This window comes from Podarcis liolepis (assembly GCF_965112155.1).
Source record: "Podarcis liolepis genome assembly, chromosome: Z".
Lineage (NCBI taxonomy): Eukaryota > Metazoa > Chordata > Lepidosauria > Squamata > Lacertidae > Podarcis > Podarcis liolepis.
This window is the reverse complement of record NC_139570.1, coordinates 29,615,688-29,635,799: the sequence shown is the minus strand read 5'-3', so window position 1 is coordinate 29,635,799 and position 20,112 is coordinate 29,615,688. Positions and strand designations below refer to the sequence as shown.

General features: G+C 46.2%; 1 protein-coding gene across 1 annotated transcript in view; it reads left to right on the top strand.

The window, feature by feature from the left end:
• The window catches only part of LOC310698283 (uncharacterized protein), a 42,749-nt gene extending 22,972 nt beyond the window's left edge, over positions 1-19,777 (top strand). The window contains exons 2-8 of the mRNA XM_083485340.1: positions 16,422-16,456; positions 16,656-16,772; positions 17,014-17,093; positions 17,733-17,835; positions 18,247-18,330; positions 18,689-18,793; positions 19,549-19,777. Coding sequence (XP_083341466.1) covers positions 16,422-16,456; positions 16,656-16,772; positions 17,014-17,093; positions 17,733-17,835; positions 18,247-18,330; positions 18,689-18,793; positions 19,549-19,701 — 677 coding nt within the window. The 3' untranslated portion in view covers positions 19,702-19,777. The remainder of the gene's footprint in view (positions 1-16,421; positions 16,457-16,655; positions 16,773-17,013; positions 17,094-17,732; positions 17,836-18,246; positions 18,331-18,688; positions 18,794-19,548) is intronic.
• The last annotated feature ends 335 nt before the right edge of the window (positions 19,778-20,112 follow it).

The following is a 20,112-nucleotide window of genomic DNA, read 5'->3' as shown; positions in this document are numbered from 1 at the left end:
AGGGACAGCCCCATGGAGGCCATGCTTTCCACGAAGTCCCGAGCAGCCCCTTGTAAGGTCGTGTCGGCATGGATGTTAAAATCCCCTAGGACAACCAAACTAGGTGTCTCCAGGAGAACATCCGCCATGACCTGAAGCAGCTCGGGCAGGGAATCCTTGGTGCAGCGGGGAGGTCGGTACACCAAAAGGAATCCTGTACTGCCCCTATTGCCCAACTTCCAGAACATGCACTCGGAAAACTGAGTCTTCCCAATAGGACGCCTGGTGCAAACTAATGACTTTCTAAAAATCACTGCAACCCCCCCTCCCCGCCCACATGACCTGGGTTGCTGTGTGTAAGAGAAACCTGGTGGACAAGCAGCGGCAAGGACAGGCCCATCTGCTTCATCCAACCAAGTCTCTGTCACACATGCCAGGTCAAGTCCTCCATCCATGATCAAGTCATGGATGGCAGTGGTCTTATGAATCATTGACCTGGCATTGCACAGCAGCACCTTCAGGTCATGTGGGTATCCCTTGCTGATTCTAGTATCCATCCGGTCAGGACCAGACCCGGAGGCATGGATAGTCCTCAGAAAACGACTAAACCTGCCTCCTCTATTATGACATGGTCTGGTCTTAGCGTAACTCCACCTCCTACCCGTCATCACTGAGATAGGTTGTCCCAGTGCATCCCCCCCTGTGGAACATGCCCAAGCCATCTTGTTGGCTGGGACCCACTCCCTGGCAGCCCTGACCCCTCCCCTTAAGAACAAAATAACACCTTAAAAAACACACCAATAAAACAATACAAACAAAAAACAGTAAAAATTACAAAAACATAAAATCAAACAAATTCCCAGGCCCAATAAACATCCATCCCACCCCCACCCCCCACTTACAAAAAAATCAAAAGATTTTTTTTAAAAAAAAATTTTAAAAGCACTCTGCACCCCTCCAGCAGTAACAGCAACTGTCCTAGTGAGGCCCGTCAGGCCCTGCCCTGGTCCAGGTGGTAAGTGGCAGGAAGGAGCAGGGCCCCCAGACACTCACACAGGAGAGTCCTCCTGGGCAGCAGAACGCAGCAGTCCTTGTGAGGCTTCAGGCCCCGCCCCGGGCCAGGTGGTAAGTGGCAGGAAGGAGCAGGGCCCTCAGACACTCACACAGGAGAGTCCTCCTGGGCAGCAGAGCGCAGCAGTCCTTGTGAGGCTTCAGGCCCCGCCCTGGGCCAGATGGTAAGCGGCAAGAGCAGGGCCCCCAGACACCCACACAGGGGAGTCCTCCTGGGCAGCAGAGCGCAGCAGTCCTTGTGAGGCTTCAGGCCCCGCCCCGGGCCAGGTGGTAAGCGGCAAGAGCAGGGCCCTCAGACGCCCACACAGGGGAGTCCTCCTGGGCAGCAGAGCGCAGCAGTCCTTGTGAGGCTTCAGGCCTCGCCCCGGGCCAGGTGGTAAGCGGCAAGAGCAGGGCCCTCAGACGCCCACACAGGGGAGTCCTCCTGGGCAGCAGAGCGCAGCAGTCCTTGTGAGGCTTCAGGCCCCGCCCCGGGCCAGGTGGTAAGCGGCAAGAGCAGGGCCCTCAGACGCCCACACAGGGGAGTCCTCCTGGGCAGCAGAGCGCAGCAGTCCTTGTGAGGCTTCAGGCCCCGCCCCGGGCCAGGTGGTAAGCGGCAAGAGCAGGGCCCTCAGACGCCCACACAGGGGAGTCCTCCTGGGTAGCAGAGCGCAGCAGTCCTTGTGAGGCTTCAGGCCCTGCCCCGGGCCAGGTGGTAAGCGGCAAGAGCAGGGCCCTCAGACGCCCACACAGGGGAGTCCTCCTGGGCAGCAGAGCGCAGCAGTCCTTGTGAGGCTTCAGGCCCCGCCCCGGGCCAGGTGGTAAGCGGCAAGAGCAGGCCCCTCAGACACCCACACAGTGCTTTTATTTAGAAGGCATCTCTGGGTTATTTGTGGGGCATAGGTATTTGTTCATTCCCCCACCCCACCCCAAAATACAGTGGTGCCCCACAAGACGAATGCCTCGCAAGACGAAAAACCCGCTAGACGAAAGGGTTTTCCGTTTTTGAGTTGCTTCGCAGGACGAATTTCCCTATGGGCTTGCTTCGCAAGACGAAAACATCTTGCGAGTCTTGCGATTTTTTTCGCTCCCCCCCTTTTTCTAAGCCGCTAAGCCGCTAATAGCCTTTTAGCCACTAAGCCGCTAAGCCTTTAATAGCCGCTAAATCGCTAATAGCGTTAATCCGCTAATAGGGTTGCTTTGCAAGACGAAAAAACCGCTAGACGAAGAGACTCGCGGAACGGATTCTTTTCGTCTTGCGAGGCACCACTGTATAGTCTGGCCCCCCACATGGTCTGAGGGATGGTGGACCGGCCCCCTGCTGAAAAAGTTTGCTAACCTCTGCACAAGTTACTCAGAGATTCCACTGAGTTCAATGGAGGTTGCTCCCATTTAAGTGTATAGATGACTGCCACCTTAGTGGCTAATCTCTCCCTGCCTCTCGGGAGACAATGGAGGAGTGCACCTTTGGGAGTGAGGTTAAGCTGTTAGACAGTGGCAGTAGCTGCTGTGGCAGTAAATACCGAAGCAGCACAGTCATGATTTGTTGCAGCTGGGAAAGATGAAGGCTGCTGCAGATGCCCCATGCTGCTTCATCTCTCTATGAGCCACCCAGCGGTCATTCCTCCTCTAGTCACTGCTATGGATGCACAACTTGACTGTCTCCAGACACCATGGTCATCTGCAAAGGATTCCCACACATGTTGCCAACCATCATGTCATGATTGTAGACATCTTTGTAACACAGAGTTGGCCTGTGTTGGAAGCTAGTTCCTCATAGATAACACCCTTGGGGATCCTGACATCCTCCATTCTGTGGATGTTATTTACTAAGCTTGGATCCTAGAACAATAGACAAGTAGGATTCTAGAATGCAACAACTGATTGGCTTGCAGGAAAAGACCAATCAGGCTCCAGGAGGAAGTTAATCAGCCTATTAGGCTGCTAGGATCGTAGAATGCAACAACTGATTGGCCTGCAGGAAAAGACCAATCAGGCTCCAGGAGGGAAGCAGAATCAGCCAATCAGACAGGACTCATTGTGTAAATAATGTATATGAAAGCCTGAGGTGTGGGTTTGGGGGGGGGGGGCAATTCAATCACTGTTGTACAAGCTGCAATAAAGAGCATGAAATCACTGCAGGACTCCGAGTATATTTCAGTGGATGTGACCAAGCCAGCACAGATGTTGCTGAGACAGGAGTGTGAACATGCTGGGAATGTGGGCTTGGGAGGGAACATCTTTGTTTAAGACTCTGTCCTGCCATGTGATGCCCAAAATACTTGTAACACAGCGCACATGGAAAGCATTGAGGCACATGGAAAGCATTGAGTTGCCCACAACTCACTTCCATAAAGCAGCGTGCTCAACACACAAGCCTGGTAGACCTTCATCTAGGTATTGGTCATTAGCATCACACTTTCCCAAACCCTTTTGGAGAGGCGAGCCTTTGCTGTAGCTGCCTTGCCAATACAATTGTCTATCTCAGCATCAATGGAGAGGCTGCTAATTACGGTGGGACCCAGGTAGACAAATTTGTCTACCTCCTTAAGTGGGTGGTCACCAATGCATAAGACCAAGGTGTAAGTAAGACTGAACTCCCTACAAGCTTGGATGGGGGCGCAAAATGTCTGATGAACCTCTATAATAATAAAAAATAAAAAATATTTTTTTATTTATACCCCGCCCTTCTCGGTTCAGGAAACCGAGCTCAGGTTGGCTAACAACAAATTTAAAACACTTAATTGATGCTACAAAAAAACCAGCATAAAATATGGTATAAAGCGTAAATAACAAATCAAAAATAAAAAATAAATTTAGGGGGGAAATCCATCCAATAAACATTAGATGATCACCAGGGCTAGCTGGCTAAATTAGTCTCACTTGGGCCAGAGAGGAGACCAGGGGAGAACCAGCTGTGGGATCCCAGAGCGGGCAATCTTCACAAAAAGGAGAGGGGGAGGGAAGGAAGGGGAACAAAAGATCAGGCCAGGTTCAAATTGAAAGCCAGGTGGAATAGCTCTGTCTTACAGGTCCTGCAGAAAGAAGTTAAATCCTGCAGGGCCCTGGTCTCATGGGACAGAGCATTCCACCAGGTCGGAGCCATCACTGAGAAGGCTCTGGCCCTGGTGGAGGATAACCTGACTTCCTTAGGGCCCAGGACCTCTAAACTATGATTATTCATGGACCTTAAGGTCCTCAGCAGGGCATACCAGGAGAGGCAGTCCCGTAAGTACGAGGGCCCTAAGCCATAAAGGGTTTTAAAGGTCAAACCCAACACCTTAAACCTGATCCGATACTCCACCGGGAGCCAGTGCAACTGGTAAAGCACTAAGTGAGGAGCCTCGCTGCAGTATTCTGCACCAGCTGGAATTTCTGGGACAGTTTCAAGGGCAGCCCCGTGTAGAGTGAATTACAGTAGTCAAGCCTGGTGATGATTGTCACATGGATCACTGTGGCCAGGCCGGGGCGGGAAAGGTAAGGGACCAGCTGCTTAATGTGGCGAAGTTGGAAAAATGTTGCCTTGGCTGTTGCTGTAACCTGCGCCTCCATGGAAAGGGAGGCATCAAGGATTACACCCAAACTCTTAACGGAAGGCACTGGCACTAATTGGGCCCCCGCAAGAGAAGGGAGTTGGTCCCTCATCCCCATACCATCCCAACCCAGCCAGAGGACCTCTGTCTTTGAAGGATTTAGTTTCAATCAGCTCCCACAAAACCATCCAGCCACAGCTTTCAAGCATCTGAATGAATGAATGAATGAATTTATTAATACGGTCACAGACCAGTGTCAACACACACAATATCACAGATCATTAAAAAAAAAGATATCAGAAATACAGAGGACAATATGAATATAACAAGGATTTAAATATAAAAAATTAAAATTTATTATTAGTGTGCCCCCTGTAATTAACATTTAGGGGTTTGGTCATTATGGGGTACCACTTCCTTCCTGCGATTAATTGCAGACGCACAAAATTTGGCTACATTTAATGTTGTCTGGTCAGTGTGTCCGGGGTCGAGTCGGTGTGGCCATCCATCAGCAGATAGAGCTGAGTGTCATCAGCATATTGGTGACAGCCCAGCCCAAAGCGCTGGACAATCTGAGCAAGGGGGCTTCCTGGGAGTGTGCTGTCAAGGCTGTGTCATCTGCAAACAACTTCTCTCAGATAAGGATCCACCACACTTTTATCTTGGCTCTGAGATGTACCAGTTTGTTGCTCCTTGAATGGATGTTTACACTATCTTCAGTTGAGCTGAAGGCATATGAGAGCAACATGGAGAACAATATGCCAAAGAGAGTTGGGGCAAGAACAGAGCCCTGTTTCACACTGTCCTTTATAGGGAAGATGCCTGAGGATGAACTGTCATATTGGATGGTGCTGTGCATTTTCTCGTGAAAGGACACAATAATCTTGTGAAATTTAAGACAGGTGGTAACTGACCAGTGACCAGTGAGACACACCACTGGCCACCAATTAAGGCAACTCATAGTGCTTGTACCTTACTCCAATCAGAGTGAGCTTATAAATCAAAACGGATGCTTCCCTCATTGTTTTTGCTGCAGCCAACTGTTTTACAGATGTCTTAGGGATGCCACTAACGATTTGTGTACGGTTTACTTCTCCCAAAGATGTCCCACAAGGCAGGGGAGATTTAGGATGAGAGTTTTCCTTCTCCTAGATCGGCTACCTTCTCAGGTTGGCAAGCCGCTTCTGCCTCTCACTTCCCTCCATATCTTGTGCAGAAACCAGCCTTCTTGACCATTGGACCCACTGTTGGTCTCATCTTCTCAGTCTGCTGCCTTCTTTACCGTATGAAAACTTAAGTGATGTCATAAGCAGCAGACCAGATATATGAAATACCTGAAAGTCCCTCTTTTCCTGCAGACCTCTGTGGGTGTTAAGATCAGCAGAGAGAGTCCACCTGGTAGTTCCTCTGCCCTCAGAGGCTCGGGGGTGGGGGAAAACACCTTCATGGCATGGCCTCTGGAGGATGCTGAAGAGGCAACTATTTACCCTGGCCTTTCCACATTTGACGTGTCCAGTGCTTTTTTTCTACAAAAAATGTTTAGGAGTACTCTCATTTTCCTACTCATATTGAAATACTGCCCCTCAATGTGGCCAGACTTAGATTCACAAAATGTTTAGGGGTATGCGTACCCCTGTGTACCCCCAGGAAAAAAGCACTGGACGTGTGTATTTTGTTCACACCCCTCACTTCTGCGATTGTATCTTATTTTAAACTGCATTTAATACTATGTTTTAGTATTAATGCATTGTTTTAATTGTAAGGTAAAAAGGTAAAGGACCCCTGGATGGTTAAGTCCAGTCAAAGGTGATTATGGGGTTGCAGTGCTCATCTCGATTTCAGGCCGAGGGACCCGGCATTTGTTCATAGACAGCTTTCTGGGTCATGACTAAACTGCTTCTGGCGCAATGAAACACTGTGACGGGAACCGGAGCACACGGAAACGCCATTTACCCATTCCCGCCACAGTAGTACCTATTTATCTACTTGCACTGGCATGTTTTTGAGCTGCTAGGTTGACAAGAACTGGAAGAGAGCAACATGAGCTTACCCTGTCACCTTCTGATAGGGAATCCCAAGAGGCTCAGTGGTTTACACCACAGCGCCACCCGCGTAACGCTCTCTCTCTCTCTCTCTCTCTCTCTCTCACACACACACACACACACACACACCCTGGGACTTTGGGTTAAGGGCAGAAGATATGTTGTAATAATAACTGCAACAACTGTGACTATTATTCTCCTACCTAGCAACTAGGTAAGGTTGGGAGAGAGAAAGACCTACCCATTTGTTCTTAAGTAATATAATAATAATATACATTTTTTTTTAAAAAGGGATTTAAAAAATAAATCTCTCATTTATTGCTGGCATCCTATATCTCTCAAGAGAACCTCCTAGCAATATCCTGCACTGGACTATTGCAATCAAGTCCATTGTTATAATTATAGTAAATCATGCCTACGGGTGTTTATGCAAACATGATAAATGTCCTAGAAACCAAGTCTTATGATGAACCATTGACGGAACTTGTTGTTTAGTCTGGAGAAGAGGAGACTGAGATGAGATAGGATTGCATTTTATAAATCTCTCAAGGGCTGTCACGTGGAAGATGGAGCAAGCTTTTTTTCTCCTGCTGGGGAGGGTAGAACTTGAACTGATAGGTTCAAGTTATAAGAAAGGAGATTCCGACTAAAGATCAGGAAGAACTTTCTGACAGTAAGAGCAGTTCAACAGTGGAATGGTCTCCCTCAGGCGTGTGTGGACTCTCCTTCATTGGAGGCTGTTAAGCAGAGTTTGGATGGCCGTCTGTCATGGATGCTTTAGCTGAGATTCCTGCATTTGCACGGGGTTGGCTAGATGCCCCTTGGGGTCCCTTCCAATTCTATGATTCTGTGAATATACAGGGCTCCCAGGTACATCACTTTGATCATCTGCAGGAACGTCCCTGGTCATTCCGCAAGTTGGCAAGGTTCATTTGACAACAACAAGAAACCAAGCCTTAGTCAGATGGTGGGGTATTTGCTCCACTGCCAGAGATTCAGCAGGCACCTTCTTCTTAAAATAATAATAATAATAATAATATTTTTTTTTTTTGATTTTCTGTTCTCATAACAATTATTCAATATCAGCATTTAATATCCATTTTCTAGTGTCCCGTGTCCGCCATTGACTTCCCCCAACTTCCATTTCTGGTTTGTTACACCAAATGTTATATTCTGCTGTTTATATATAATGTTCTGTTACCACTAGTATTTCTTGTTCTCTGTAAATAAAGTTGTAAATGTTTATTTAAATCCTGCCTACAAGTCCATGGGTTTTTTGTTTTGTTTCTGCAAGTATGTTGTAAAGGGTTCCCATTCTTTTCCAAAGTCACTATAGTCCTTTTCACACAGTTTGTCTGTTAACTTTGCCAGTTCTGCACAGTTCATCAATTTTTCTTGCTATTGCTCCTTGGATGGTATTTCTCCAGTCTTCCAGTTTTGTGCTATTAGAATTCTTGCTGCCATAGTAGTGTTTTGGGGGGAACAGGAGGTGGGCAGGTGTGGAGGACCCTGGTCCTGAATGGGGTAACTGTGTCCCTGAAGGACAAGGTGTGGGAGTCATTTTGGACTTATAGCTGTCCATGGAGGCACAGGTCAATTCTGTGTCCAGGGCAGCTGTCTACCAGCTCCATCTGGTACGCAGGCTGAGACCCTACCTGTCCGTGGACTACCTCGCCAGAGTGGTGCATGTTCTGGTTATCTCCCACATGGCCTACTGCAATGTGCTTTATGTGGGGCTACCTTTGAAGGTGACCCAGAAACTACAATTAATCCAGAATGTGGCAGCTAGACTGGTGACTGGGAGCGGCCGCTGAGACCACATAACACCAGTCTTGAAAGACCTACATTGTCTCCCAGTACATTTCCAAGCACAATTCAAAGTGTTGGTCTTGACCTTTAAAACCCCAAATGGCCTTGGTCCAGTATATCTGAAGGAGCGTCTCCACCCCCATTGTTCTACCCGGACACTGAGGTCCAGCGCCGAGGGCCTTCTGGTGGTTCCCTCACTGTGAGAAGCCAAGTTACAGGGAACCAGGCAGAGGGCCTTCTCGGTAGTGGTGCCCACCCTGTGGAATGCCCTCCCACCAGATGTCAAAGAGAAGAACAACTACCAGACTTTTAGAAGACATCTGAAGGCAGCCCTGTTTAGGGAAGCTTTTAATGTTTGATGCATTACTGTATTTTAATATTTTGTTGGAAGCCGCCCAGAGTGGCTGGGGAAGCCCAGCCAGATGGGCAGGGTATAAATAAGTTGTTGTTGTTGTCATCTGTTTTTCATCTTTTATTTTGGGGAGATTGCTACTTTTTATATATTCTTCCATCAGTGTCTTCTTTTCAGTTCCATTTTTATAAAGATCTTCTGTAAAGTACTTAATGAAGGCTTTCCTTATTTACTTTGGTTTGTCAGTGACCTTCAGCAGGCACATTCTGACATAACCTTCAAATGCCTGTTGTAAGCTTTTCTATTCCACCAAGTCTGTGCAGGCAATTAAGAACACATCTTTCCACAATAGTTAATTGATGCCTGGTTTTATTTTTATGGTTCTTATTATAATTTTATGTATTATTGAAAACTGCTTTGATATTTTTCTTTGAAACAGCAGTATATAAATATTTGCTTGTATTTGAATAAATATTTGAATAATAATAACATATACAGTCATACCTCGGGTTGAATGTGCTTCAGGTTGAGCGCTTTCGGGTTGCGCTCCGCGGCAACCCAGAAGTAACGGAGCATGTTACTTCTGGGTTTCTCCACATGCGCACACGCTCAAAATGACGTCATGTGCATGCACGGAAGTGGCAAAACTCAACCTGCGCATGCACAGATGCGCCATCACGTCTTACATTCTGTTCAGGATGCAAACGGGTCTCTGGAACGGATCCCGTTCGCATCCCAAGGTACCACTGTAAGGCTAAGCCAGACTGTTGATCCGTCTTGTTCGATACTGTCTGCACAGATTTGGCAGCACATACCCTGCCCCTCACAGGCCCAGTTTTCCCAATTTTCCAAGGACAGTCCTGGAATTACAAAAGCCAACCTGGCTTCTGATTTGATCCTGGAATGGCCCTATTTCTCTCTCCAGCAGAACCACAGCAAAGGGATGTTTGTGTGTGTTGGGTATTTTGCCCTAGGTGATGCCTCCAGAGGGGCACTATTGAGGCTCCCAGCCTGGGGGGGGGGGGGAATGCGCATAGTGGGGTTGGAGGGTATGTGTCTTTCTTTCTTTCTTTCTTTCTTTCTTTCTTTCTTTCTTTCTTTCTTTCTTTCTTTCTTTCTTTTCAGTCCTGTATTTATTTTTTACTATTGATTTCATTTTACATGTTAGTTGCCATAAATTTTGAACACTATACATTACATATATAATAGTATATATACAGATTCCCCACATCTAACTCTAAACCCTATACTCAACTCACCATTTACCCAAATACCCATGTGGCTTCATCTGCTCCACTTCCCAGTAGGGAGGAGTTGCGGTGGAACGCATGGCCACCCACTCCCCACCGGGGGCAGGGGACTTTGTCTCCCGTTGCCTGGGGGATCCTGGCCACATCAGAGCCTGGCCAGCCAATCCGCTGGCCGGGGGGGCGTGGCCGGGACGGTTTAAATGGAGGAGCGAGCCAGAGGACTTCCTCTTTGGCTCGCTTCATCAATTTGCAGGTTAGGCACTGGCCTTGCTATGGACTTTGGTTGGTCACCTTGGTTGTCCGAGGGGCCTGGTAGGAATTTTTCCACTTGGCAAACTGGCACTGGCCACTTTTTTGCCTATCTCGTAGCAATCATCACAACTTTGTTAGGGTTGCAGTTAGGTATTGTTTGACCTTGTGTGGGGGAGGGGGGGTGTGGCCATCACCTGCCCCTCCATGCTTAAGGGTATTTCGTGAAAGGAATCCGGGGGTGTTGATTTTGTCCGAAGCCCGGCTAGGGGCTGGGGCCTTGACACGACCCCAACGGAAACACCAGGGGCAGCTTGAGTTGGTTCGCATCGACAGGGCTCCCACTACCGGTGACTTACGCTTACTGGACTTCCTGCACAGTGCTCAGGAGTCAGATATAGTCAGGTCCAATCACATTCTGTAATTCAATAAAGTTGTGGCCAAAATTTGCCCAATAACATAAACCTAACACCTGTGTCCTTGTGTGATTTTTTTTCCCAACGAGGGGGTCGCTGTGGGGTCTCGACACGCAACTTCATTCACATGCATGATATCATTCTTGCTACCTTAAAACTCTAACATTGTCTTCATAAATATTCATCACATTACTCAATCCTCTATTTTAAATTCATTACATCTTAGCTTAATGTACTCAATCAGTACTTCTCCAAACATTTCTATTGAAATACAGTCATATCTCTAGTTACATTAGCTTCAGGTTACGTCTTTTCAGGTTGCGTCCCTCGGCGACCCGGAAGTACTGGAAAGGGTTACTTCTGGGTTTCGCCGCTCGCGCATGCGCAGACGCACAAAATGACGTCACGCGCATGTGCCGAAGCGGTGAATCGCGACCCGCCGTACGCAGACGCGTGTTGCGTTCGCAGATGCAGGTTGCGAACAGGGCTCCAGAACGGATCCCTTTCGCAACCAGAGGTACCACTGTAATTTTGTACAATATATTCTTCAACACACTTCCATTCCTTTCTTAATTTTTGTTTTGATTGCATTATGATTGTCGCTGTCATCTTGGCTAATTCCATATATTGGTGAAATTTACTTTGCCACTCTGACAGTGAAGGAGTCTCCTCACTCTTCCAATTTTTGGCCACCAGTATTATAGCAGCCGTTGTTGCATAGAAAAATATTCTAACCTTCTCTTTGGGAATATCGCCTGAAACTAGACCAAGAAGAAACGCTTCAGGTCTTTTTTGAAAGGTTATTTTAAAGATTTTTTTTCAATTCCTCATAAATATTATTCCAGAAGGTCTTTATCTTTACATAATTCCACCAAATATGAAATAATAATAATAATAATAATTATTATTATTATTATTATTATTATTATTATTATTATTATTTATTTATTTATTTATACCCCGCCCATCTGGCTGAGTTTCCCCAGCCACTCTGGGCGGCTTGTTTTTATAGTGAGCCTTCAGCCTTTTTACATCTCCAACATGTATTTGTGGGTAGTTTATAAATTTTAGCCAGTTTGACCGGGGTCATATACAACCTATAATTCATCTTCATGATATTTTCTTTAATAGTAAAGTTTATATTGTATTTCCATAACCTTTCCCATCTCTCAAATCAAATTGCGTAGCCCAGATCTTGTCCCCATTTTATCAAGAATTCCTTGGTTTGCGCATCTTTTAATTCCTTTAATTTAATCTTTTAATTTAGTTGGTAATACTGGAGCCAGCTAGTGCAATATACTTTTATTTCTTCATACGATTTAAGTTTTAACTGTCCTCCCTCCTCTTCTATCAATTGTCTATATGTGGTTCTAATTTTGCCCATATTTTTCTTTTTAATTGAGAGTATTTCAAATGGGGCCGCCCACCAAGGGATTTTAGGTTCCAAAAGTCTATGATGTTTCCTCCAGACTTTAATTAATGGATTCCTAATAATTCACCATTAATTCTAAAAGTTTTTTAACACTCTCTTTTTGGCCTTCCAGTGTCAGGAGTAAGTCATCTGCAAATGCACGACGTTTATAAGATATGTACCCCAGAGCAATCCCTTTTATGCTCTCATCTAGTCTTGTATCTTGATTAAGTGTTTCTAAAGTTAAAATGAACAAGAGCAGGGAGAGTGGGCACCCTTCCCTTGTCCCCCTTTCAATCTTGAAGGTCTCTGACATTTCAGAATTAAGCTGATCATTAATTCTAATTAATTCTGAAGTGCATGTTTTTCTTTTTGTAAATCTACCACAGAATAAAGTAAAATCGAGATTAAGGGGTTTTCTGAGGACTGAGGAGGGTGTGTGTGCTGTGTGCCCCATTGGTGCAGTGCTGCTGGTGGAACTGCTCTTTGGGGGTGGGAGACACAAAAAAATAAGGGGGTTGAGGTGGGTTAGTTGTGGGGAGATAGCTCAGTCAGTAGGTCATGAAACTTTCAATCTCAGGGTTGCAGGTTCAAAACCCACATGGGATGAAAGATTCCTGCATTGCAGGGGGTTGAACCAGATAGCCCTTGTAGTCTCTTCCAGCTCTACATTTCTATGATTCTACCTTCTCCATGTGAAGCACAGGCTCAGCCATTGAGCAAACATGTTTATATGCATCTACTGGTGTCCAGATCTCATGAGCTTAGCTCAGGGGTAGGCAACCTAAGGCCTGGGGGCTGGATGCAGCCCAATCACCTTCTAAATCTGGCCTGTGGATGGTCCGGGAATCAGCATGTTTTTACATGCGTAGAAGGTGTCATTTTATTTAAAATGCATCTCTGGGTTATTTGTGGGGGCTGCCTGGTGTTTTTACATGAGTAGAATGTGTGCTTTTATTTAAAATGCATCTCTGGGTTATTTCTGGGGCATAGGAATTCGTTCATCCCCCCTCCCAAAAATATATATATTGTCTGACCCACCACATGGTCTGAGGGACGGTGGACCGGCCCACAGCTGAAAAAGGTTGCTGACCCCTGTCTTAGATAGAAGAAAGGGTCTCTGAAACTCAGCAGAGTGCATCTCTAATAACCAGAAGGCATCCCTCCCTTTTCTAGGGTTTCCTCTGCCATATCAGCAGCTTCAGCCCTTTCCAGATGCCTGGCAAAATGTGAGCTTTGTTTGCAATTCTGCAGCTTCCAATACCTTCTTGTTTAACATTCCTCACTCCAAATAAAGCTTTATTGTAGTTCTATCTTGTGTGAAGTTCCTTTACAATAATCGCCGTCCAATTCCAGTTCTGAAGGTTTTCTCTCTGTAGAGTTGGAAGGGATCCCTAAGGTCATCTAGTGCAACCCTCTGCAATGCAGGATGGCCATCCAACCTCTGCCTAAAATCCTCCAATGAAGGAGAGTCTGTATTGTTCAACTATTGCTCAAACATGGATTTAAAAAATGTACTCTCCTTGTATTTTTATTCCTTTCTATTCCATAAAAATAGTAGCAGTAGTTGCAATACTTGGCAGCCAGCGTTGAGCATGTCTTCCTATTTGTGGCCATGAGCATGTATAAGCATGTGCATTACTCCTGGATTCAGTCACCTTTTATTTTCTAGCTCTAATCTACAGTAGCACACTAGCAATGGACAATACTACAACCAGGTGTCTGAAAAATAAGGTTTTTTAAAACAGTTTTGTTAACAACATTAATAATAGAAAATTGAATTTTGGAAGCATCTTAGGTTTTTGGCTTATTTGGAGGCAGCAAACATTTTGGGTTAGGCCACACCCCTGTTGGCAGCCATATTGTGACTGGTGCCCTTGGCACCTTTTCAAAATTCAGAATGTGTCCACAGACCCCAAAAAGTTGGGAGATGCTGCCCTATGCATAGCCATTTGACACTTTGGAAGTGGGCAGTCAGGGGAGGAAGCAAAAAGGTAAATACATCAAATCCCCTCCTAGTAGACAGAACAATTAATGGAGATTTCCTGGCTGGGAACATAACAGATACATGGATATTGGAAGGCAAGTTAGCTGTGAATTAGGGCACCCACCCAACCCAACAGGCACAGCAGAGGTCTTCTGTGCTATCCCCTGCTGCATGTTTGTTGATGGTGGCAGCCCCTGGGGCCAGCCATGAACAGGTGTGGGCAGGCTGGGGCTCAAGTCAAGCACTTTCAGCAGAACTCTCTGCAGGTTAACTCGGAAAGAGGCCCCACTGTGTCCATAAGAAGAAGCTTTTGGATCAGGCCAGTAGTCCATCTAGTTCAGCATCCTGTTCTCACAGTGGCCAACCAGATGCCCACAAAGGGAAGCCCACAAACAGGACCTGAGCACAGCCACTTCCCCCTCCTGCTATTTCCAGCAACTGGTATTCAAAAGCAGTACTGCCTCTGACCATGGAAGTAGAGCACAGCCATCATGGCTAGTAGCCACCGATAGCTGTATCCTCTGGGAATTTGTCCAACCCTGTTTCAAAGCCATCTAAGGTGGCCTTCACTGACTCCTCTAGACGTGAGCTCCATATATCATGTGAAGACGTAGTTTCTTTTATCTGTCCTGAATCTCCCAACATTCTGCTTCATTCATTGTCCACAAGTTTTACTGTTAAGACAGAGGGGGAAATAACCTTTCTGTACCCATGTTCTCCATGCCATGGACAATTTTGAAACCTCAGTTGGGTTGCCATGTTAGGAAAGGGTGCACAGAGGGCAACCTTACAGAACTACACTGGCTCCCGGATTTTTTTCTAGGCACAGTGTAATTTTGTGCAGAAATGCAGCCCTAATGACATCGTTGCAGAGGTAGGATGTTTCCCTCCTTTTATATTCAGGAATTATGTACTTGTGTTCTTTCATAGAAAGACGTTTCTATACTATGTATCATGAAAATGTGTGAATGTGCATGTCTTGTGGAGAAGGTTGCTTGTTCTTAGGATAAACGATGAAACAGGAATATAAAAGTAGGAAGTTGCACTGGCTGGCAGTAGCTCTCCAGGATTCTCAGACAGTGTCTTGACTTTTCTTTTCTTTTCTTTTCTTTTCTTTTCTTTTCTTTTCTTTTCTTTTCTTTTCTTTTCTTTTCTTTTCTTCTTTCTTTCTTTCTTTCTTTCTCTCTCAGCCCTACATGGAGATGCCAAGGATTGAACCCAGGACTTTCTGCGTGCAAAGCAGAACTACTGAATTACATGCCTTCCCCTAAACTTGGGATGTTTGCGTGCTCTGCTGCATATAACAGGCACGTGGGAGTATCCCTCTTCTTTAGAAATGTTGCCGATTGAAGCAACTAGCCTATTAGTGAAACAGGGTTATGGAAATGAAGAGATATCGAAGGAAGCTGGCAGTCAAAACAACAGGTGCCTCAAACGTTTGAAGGAACACTCAAGAGGAAAAATATTTGCTGTCCTATTAAGTGGGCTGCCAAGATTGTTAATTTGGGACCTACTTGTTAGACCTAAAAGTGCATTTTATCAAGCAATTATGGTACATTTCATAAAAGAGGAACAATGTAGGATCCAAATGGATTACACTAAGGATCCAAATGGATTACATTGGGCCAGGCCGTGCTATGCAGCTTACAAGTTTTATACTAGCTTTATGCCTTCTTCAGAGGCTTCTTGAACTTTTGCGCACTTCTTTCCAGTTTTTGATAAGGCACTTGGAAACCTTGGCACTGTGATTAAAGGGAAAGCAGCCCGGCCACTGCGTCTAAACAAAAAGAGGGGGTACAAATTGTTTTGGAGAACCAACAGTGGAAGCACGCCAAAGTATACTGAGGGAGAAAATGATGATACGGAAGGGGCACTGATGCTGATTCCACTGCCGCTCCAGATGGCTTATGATCGTTCATAGGCTACATTTATCTAGGTCCACCCACATAGATAGTGAAATTGGTTGGAAGTTTCAGTAGAAGTTGGTTGGAAGTTTCAGTCCTACTACTGATGTGGGTAGTCTTTGGTCTACTTTTCAAAGTTTCTCCTGGCTTGCTCATATTGGCTTCACTATGTGTAGAATTCCTCGAGCTTTGGGTGAGTGCATTGAGATTGGTAACTATGAGGTTTTTTTAATTGACCTGATATACTAGGGGCTGGGTGAAATAGGGGGAGATAAGAGTTGTATTATTTACTTTGATTAATCACTTTGGCAATGCTACTTTCATAGTATTGTAGAGTTGGAAGGGACCCCAGGGGTCATCTAGTGCAACCCCTTGCAATGCTTGTCTGTGTGAGAAATGCAAACAGATGGATGAAGCTTTCTTCCTCTTTCCATTGCAGAAATTGAGGTGCAGCAAGCTGACCCAATTCTAGAGGTTAGTATCTGTGGGAGCAGGAGTGAAGACCTGTGCCCCTTGGCTCTGCTCCCTTGATTCTGCTCCCCCCAATCTCAGCAAAATGCCCATTTTAGGTTTTTGTCCCCTGGAGCACCCCATTTTGTCCCCATGGCTTTCACAGTTCTGTAGTCTAGGAAAGTCCTTTCCTGATTGAAAGCCTGACTTTCTCCACATTCAGGGTCTTTCTGGGGATGATCTTTTCCTCTTCTGTGTGGCCTTCACCTGTGAAAAAGCCTATAATGAGGGTGAGGATAGAGTGGAGTATAATAAAGATGCTGTGTCCATGGTCATTTTGGTAAGTGAGGTTCAGGATGAAAAATCCAGTGGGGAGGTGGGCAGAAGGGGTGGGGGTGGGGTTTGGGAAACACTCTGGGCAAGGGATGTTTGTGGGTCTGGCAAAGAAGAAGAATGTGCAGGCATTTGGGACAGGGATTCCAACTGCAACTGAAGTCAACCCCTGAGTCTGGGGCTGGAGCAGCCCCCCTGAATTCCATGGGGAACTGACTTTGCTCTTCTGCTGTTTGAACTCTTCTCAGGACATCATGGGGAGATGGATCCAGTTTCCGAATCCCGTGAGAATCCTGAAGAGGGGAATGGAAGATATTGTCTGCCTCACGTATGTTGTTGGCACTGTTTGTGTGTGTGTGTCTATTCATGGTAATTGGGTATTAGAAGTGGTGAGAGAGAGAGAGAGAGAGAGAGAGATGCTTGAGGAAAGGACAGCCAGCAGTTGGCAGTATAGGGCAATGGAAGTTTCTTTTTTTGAAAAAGAAAGAAGTCTTGATTGATGACTTTTATGCTTCCAGGGCTAGGTGTATCTCCCCCCCCCCCCCCGCGATCTCATCCCTTCCTTGAAGGAAGCTGGAACTTGATGGGTCAATAGGGAGCTGTCTGGCATGGAGGGGGCTATTTACTCAGTGGGTCATGGAGGTCTCAAATTGTGGGACTCTGTCTCAAGAGCCCTGATCCAACGGGGTCAGTCTGTGGGTCAGGCATGGTCCTGATTCTGGAACCTGGCTTGGTGTCTGCTCCCTCTGCCTCCAGTGCTAATGACCTGGGGGAAGCCAGCTGACCCCTCCTGGACTTAGTTTGAGACACAGCCCAGACTTCTGCTGGGCGGCGGTGGAGGGGGGCAACATTTCAGAAGAAAAAGATATAAGAAGGGCATGAGAGGGGCTTAAGGCTCGCAACCCCTGGAAACCACCCACAGGTCTTTGGAAAACTCATCATGTTGTTTCTTGCTTCATCATGACAGTTTCATGAAACCTCCATTTATGCAAAGTAAGAAATCGGCCATCATCCATGGGATGCTTTTTCCAATCGCTCACACTTATGGACTAAATAATGCTGAAAAGGAGGTAAAGTCTTTGTAGCTTTGATCATTACTCTTGAGTTTTGACTTCTACTGGTTCAATTTATCTCCTGAAAGTTTTGCACCATCTTTTCATTTCTTACTATTTTTTTTAGTGAGAGAGTAAGCTTAGTTGCACAAACAATGTTTTTGGTTTCACTGGTTTCCAGCTATTACACACAAGGATTTTTTAAACATCATCTCCAATCAGAAATTGCATTTTGCCTCATTTTGTCAGTGAGCGAAAACTTAGTCTCATTTGAAGCTGGCATTTGTCTCTATTCTGCCAGTTTGCTTTAGTACCACCCTTATCCAATGCTAAAAATCTGTTAACTATTCTCACCCCCCATGTCTTTCCACATCATCTCCTCCTGTGAATCTGTGAATCCACCTCTGTGAAAATGGTTTTCACCACCAGGCTCTCAAGCAGCTGTTTCATGCAGTTGTGAGGCGCCTGCTGACTGAGGACCCAACCACTCAGTGCCTAAGAACCCTCTTGGAAGTAAGTGTGTTGGTGGGACGAGGGTATTGATTCATATCAGCAGAGCCTGCTGGCATAAAAACTTGATCAGGCAGCATCACAAACCCAGAACATGGGTGTCCCCTGACACACTGGGGAAGGGCAGGCCACTCAGACCCTTGTCAAGGCCCTTTCTTCAGTCTCCACCTGGGTGCAGCAGCCGGGGGGGGGGAGCAAATTTGGGGCTGGGTAACTTGGGAGAAAGTAGTTCTTTTTTGCTGTTTGGAACAATGAGCAAAGAATCTCCCTCAGATAGTGGGGGAGACTTCTCGGTGGAAGCGGTAGCTTGCCTCTCTAGCCGAAACCAGCCCCTAAAGTAAGGTCCTTTTTCCTCCCACAGGCACTGGCTTATTATTTCACCTTAGGGAACGCAGCAGAAAAGGATATGGCTACCAGCAGCACCCAAGCTTTGCTGGAACATGCACTGAGATTCATTAACCTGACTGTAAGTACTCTATTTTATGGCCCAGAGAGGTTTCTCAAGGTGGCTTATGAAATATACTCAGAGTCCTACAGTGATTTCATGCTCTTTATTGCAGCTTGTAAAACAGTGATTGATTTCTGCCCCAAACCTCAGGATTTTATATAGATTATTTACACAATGAGTGTAAATCTGACTGGCTGATTCTGCTTCCCTCCTGGAGCCTGATTGGTCTTTTCCTGCAAGCCAATCAGTTGTTGCATTCTAGGATCCTATTTGCCTATTGTTCTAGGATCCAAGCTTAGTACAGTGGTACCTCGAGTTACATATGCTTCAGGTTACATACACTGCAGGTTACAGACTCCGCTAATCCAGAAATAGTACCTCAGGTTAAGAACTTTGCTTCAGGATGAGAACAGAAATTGTGTTGCGGTGGCGCGGCGGCAACAGGAGGCCCCATTAGCTAAAGTGGTGCTTAAGGTTAAGAACAGTTTCAGGTTAAGAACGGACCTCCGGAACAAATTAAGTACTTAACCCGAGGTACCACTGTACTGGCACAAAGTAGCACTCTCAATGAAAGTGATATCCAAGCTTGGTGTCAGACAGAGAAATAATGTGGTCTCCCAGTATGTCCAGGATTATTCAGGTGGTATTTTGTGCTCTTCTTTGGTGTTGCCCTTTGGCCTCCGCCTACTAGGCAGCAGAGCCCACAGAGGTCCTAGGAGGCAAGGGAGTGAGGTAAAAAAAGGACCTGATTCAGGCTTTTCTTGACTTTACAGGCTGAGGCCATAAACAGCGCTCTTCCCCAGCAGTTCTCTGCACTGTTCCAAAGCATCAGAGAAGGCAAGTTGTCCATTCTGCAAGCACAGAACAAACCCACAGGGCTCACTCTCCACCCCAAAGCCATCCTTGGCAGCCTAACTGGGGTCTGAGGAGGGCTCACTGCTTTGCTGTAACACACCTGCCTCAGGTTGAAATCCCAGCCCTGCCTCAAAGCCCCCAAGCAAGGTGGAGAGTGAACAGCTGTTCCCAGATGCTATGGGGATGCTGGTGCCAAGTGGTGGACCCCCAATGGTCTGGCAATGGGGGTGGTGATGTTGGGGGTGGGTAGCAGCCCCACTGGGCTTTGCCAGGGCATGGGATGGGGCATTACCTGTCTAAGAATGCCTGGTGATGAGTCTGGGCCTGGTTGTAAGGAAGACTCACTTTTCTTATCTTCTTTTCCATCCAGCGGACATCCAGCCTGCAGTTGTGGATGTGTTCCCAGTACTGAATTACGAAGACTGAATCCTCTTCATAAACCAGATTGATGTGTGTGGTCAGAGATAAAGGAGGGATCATTG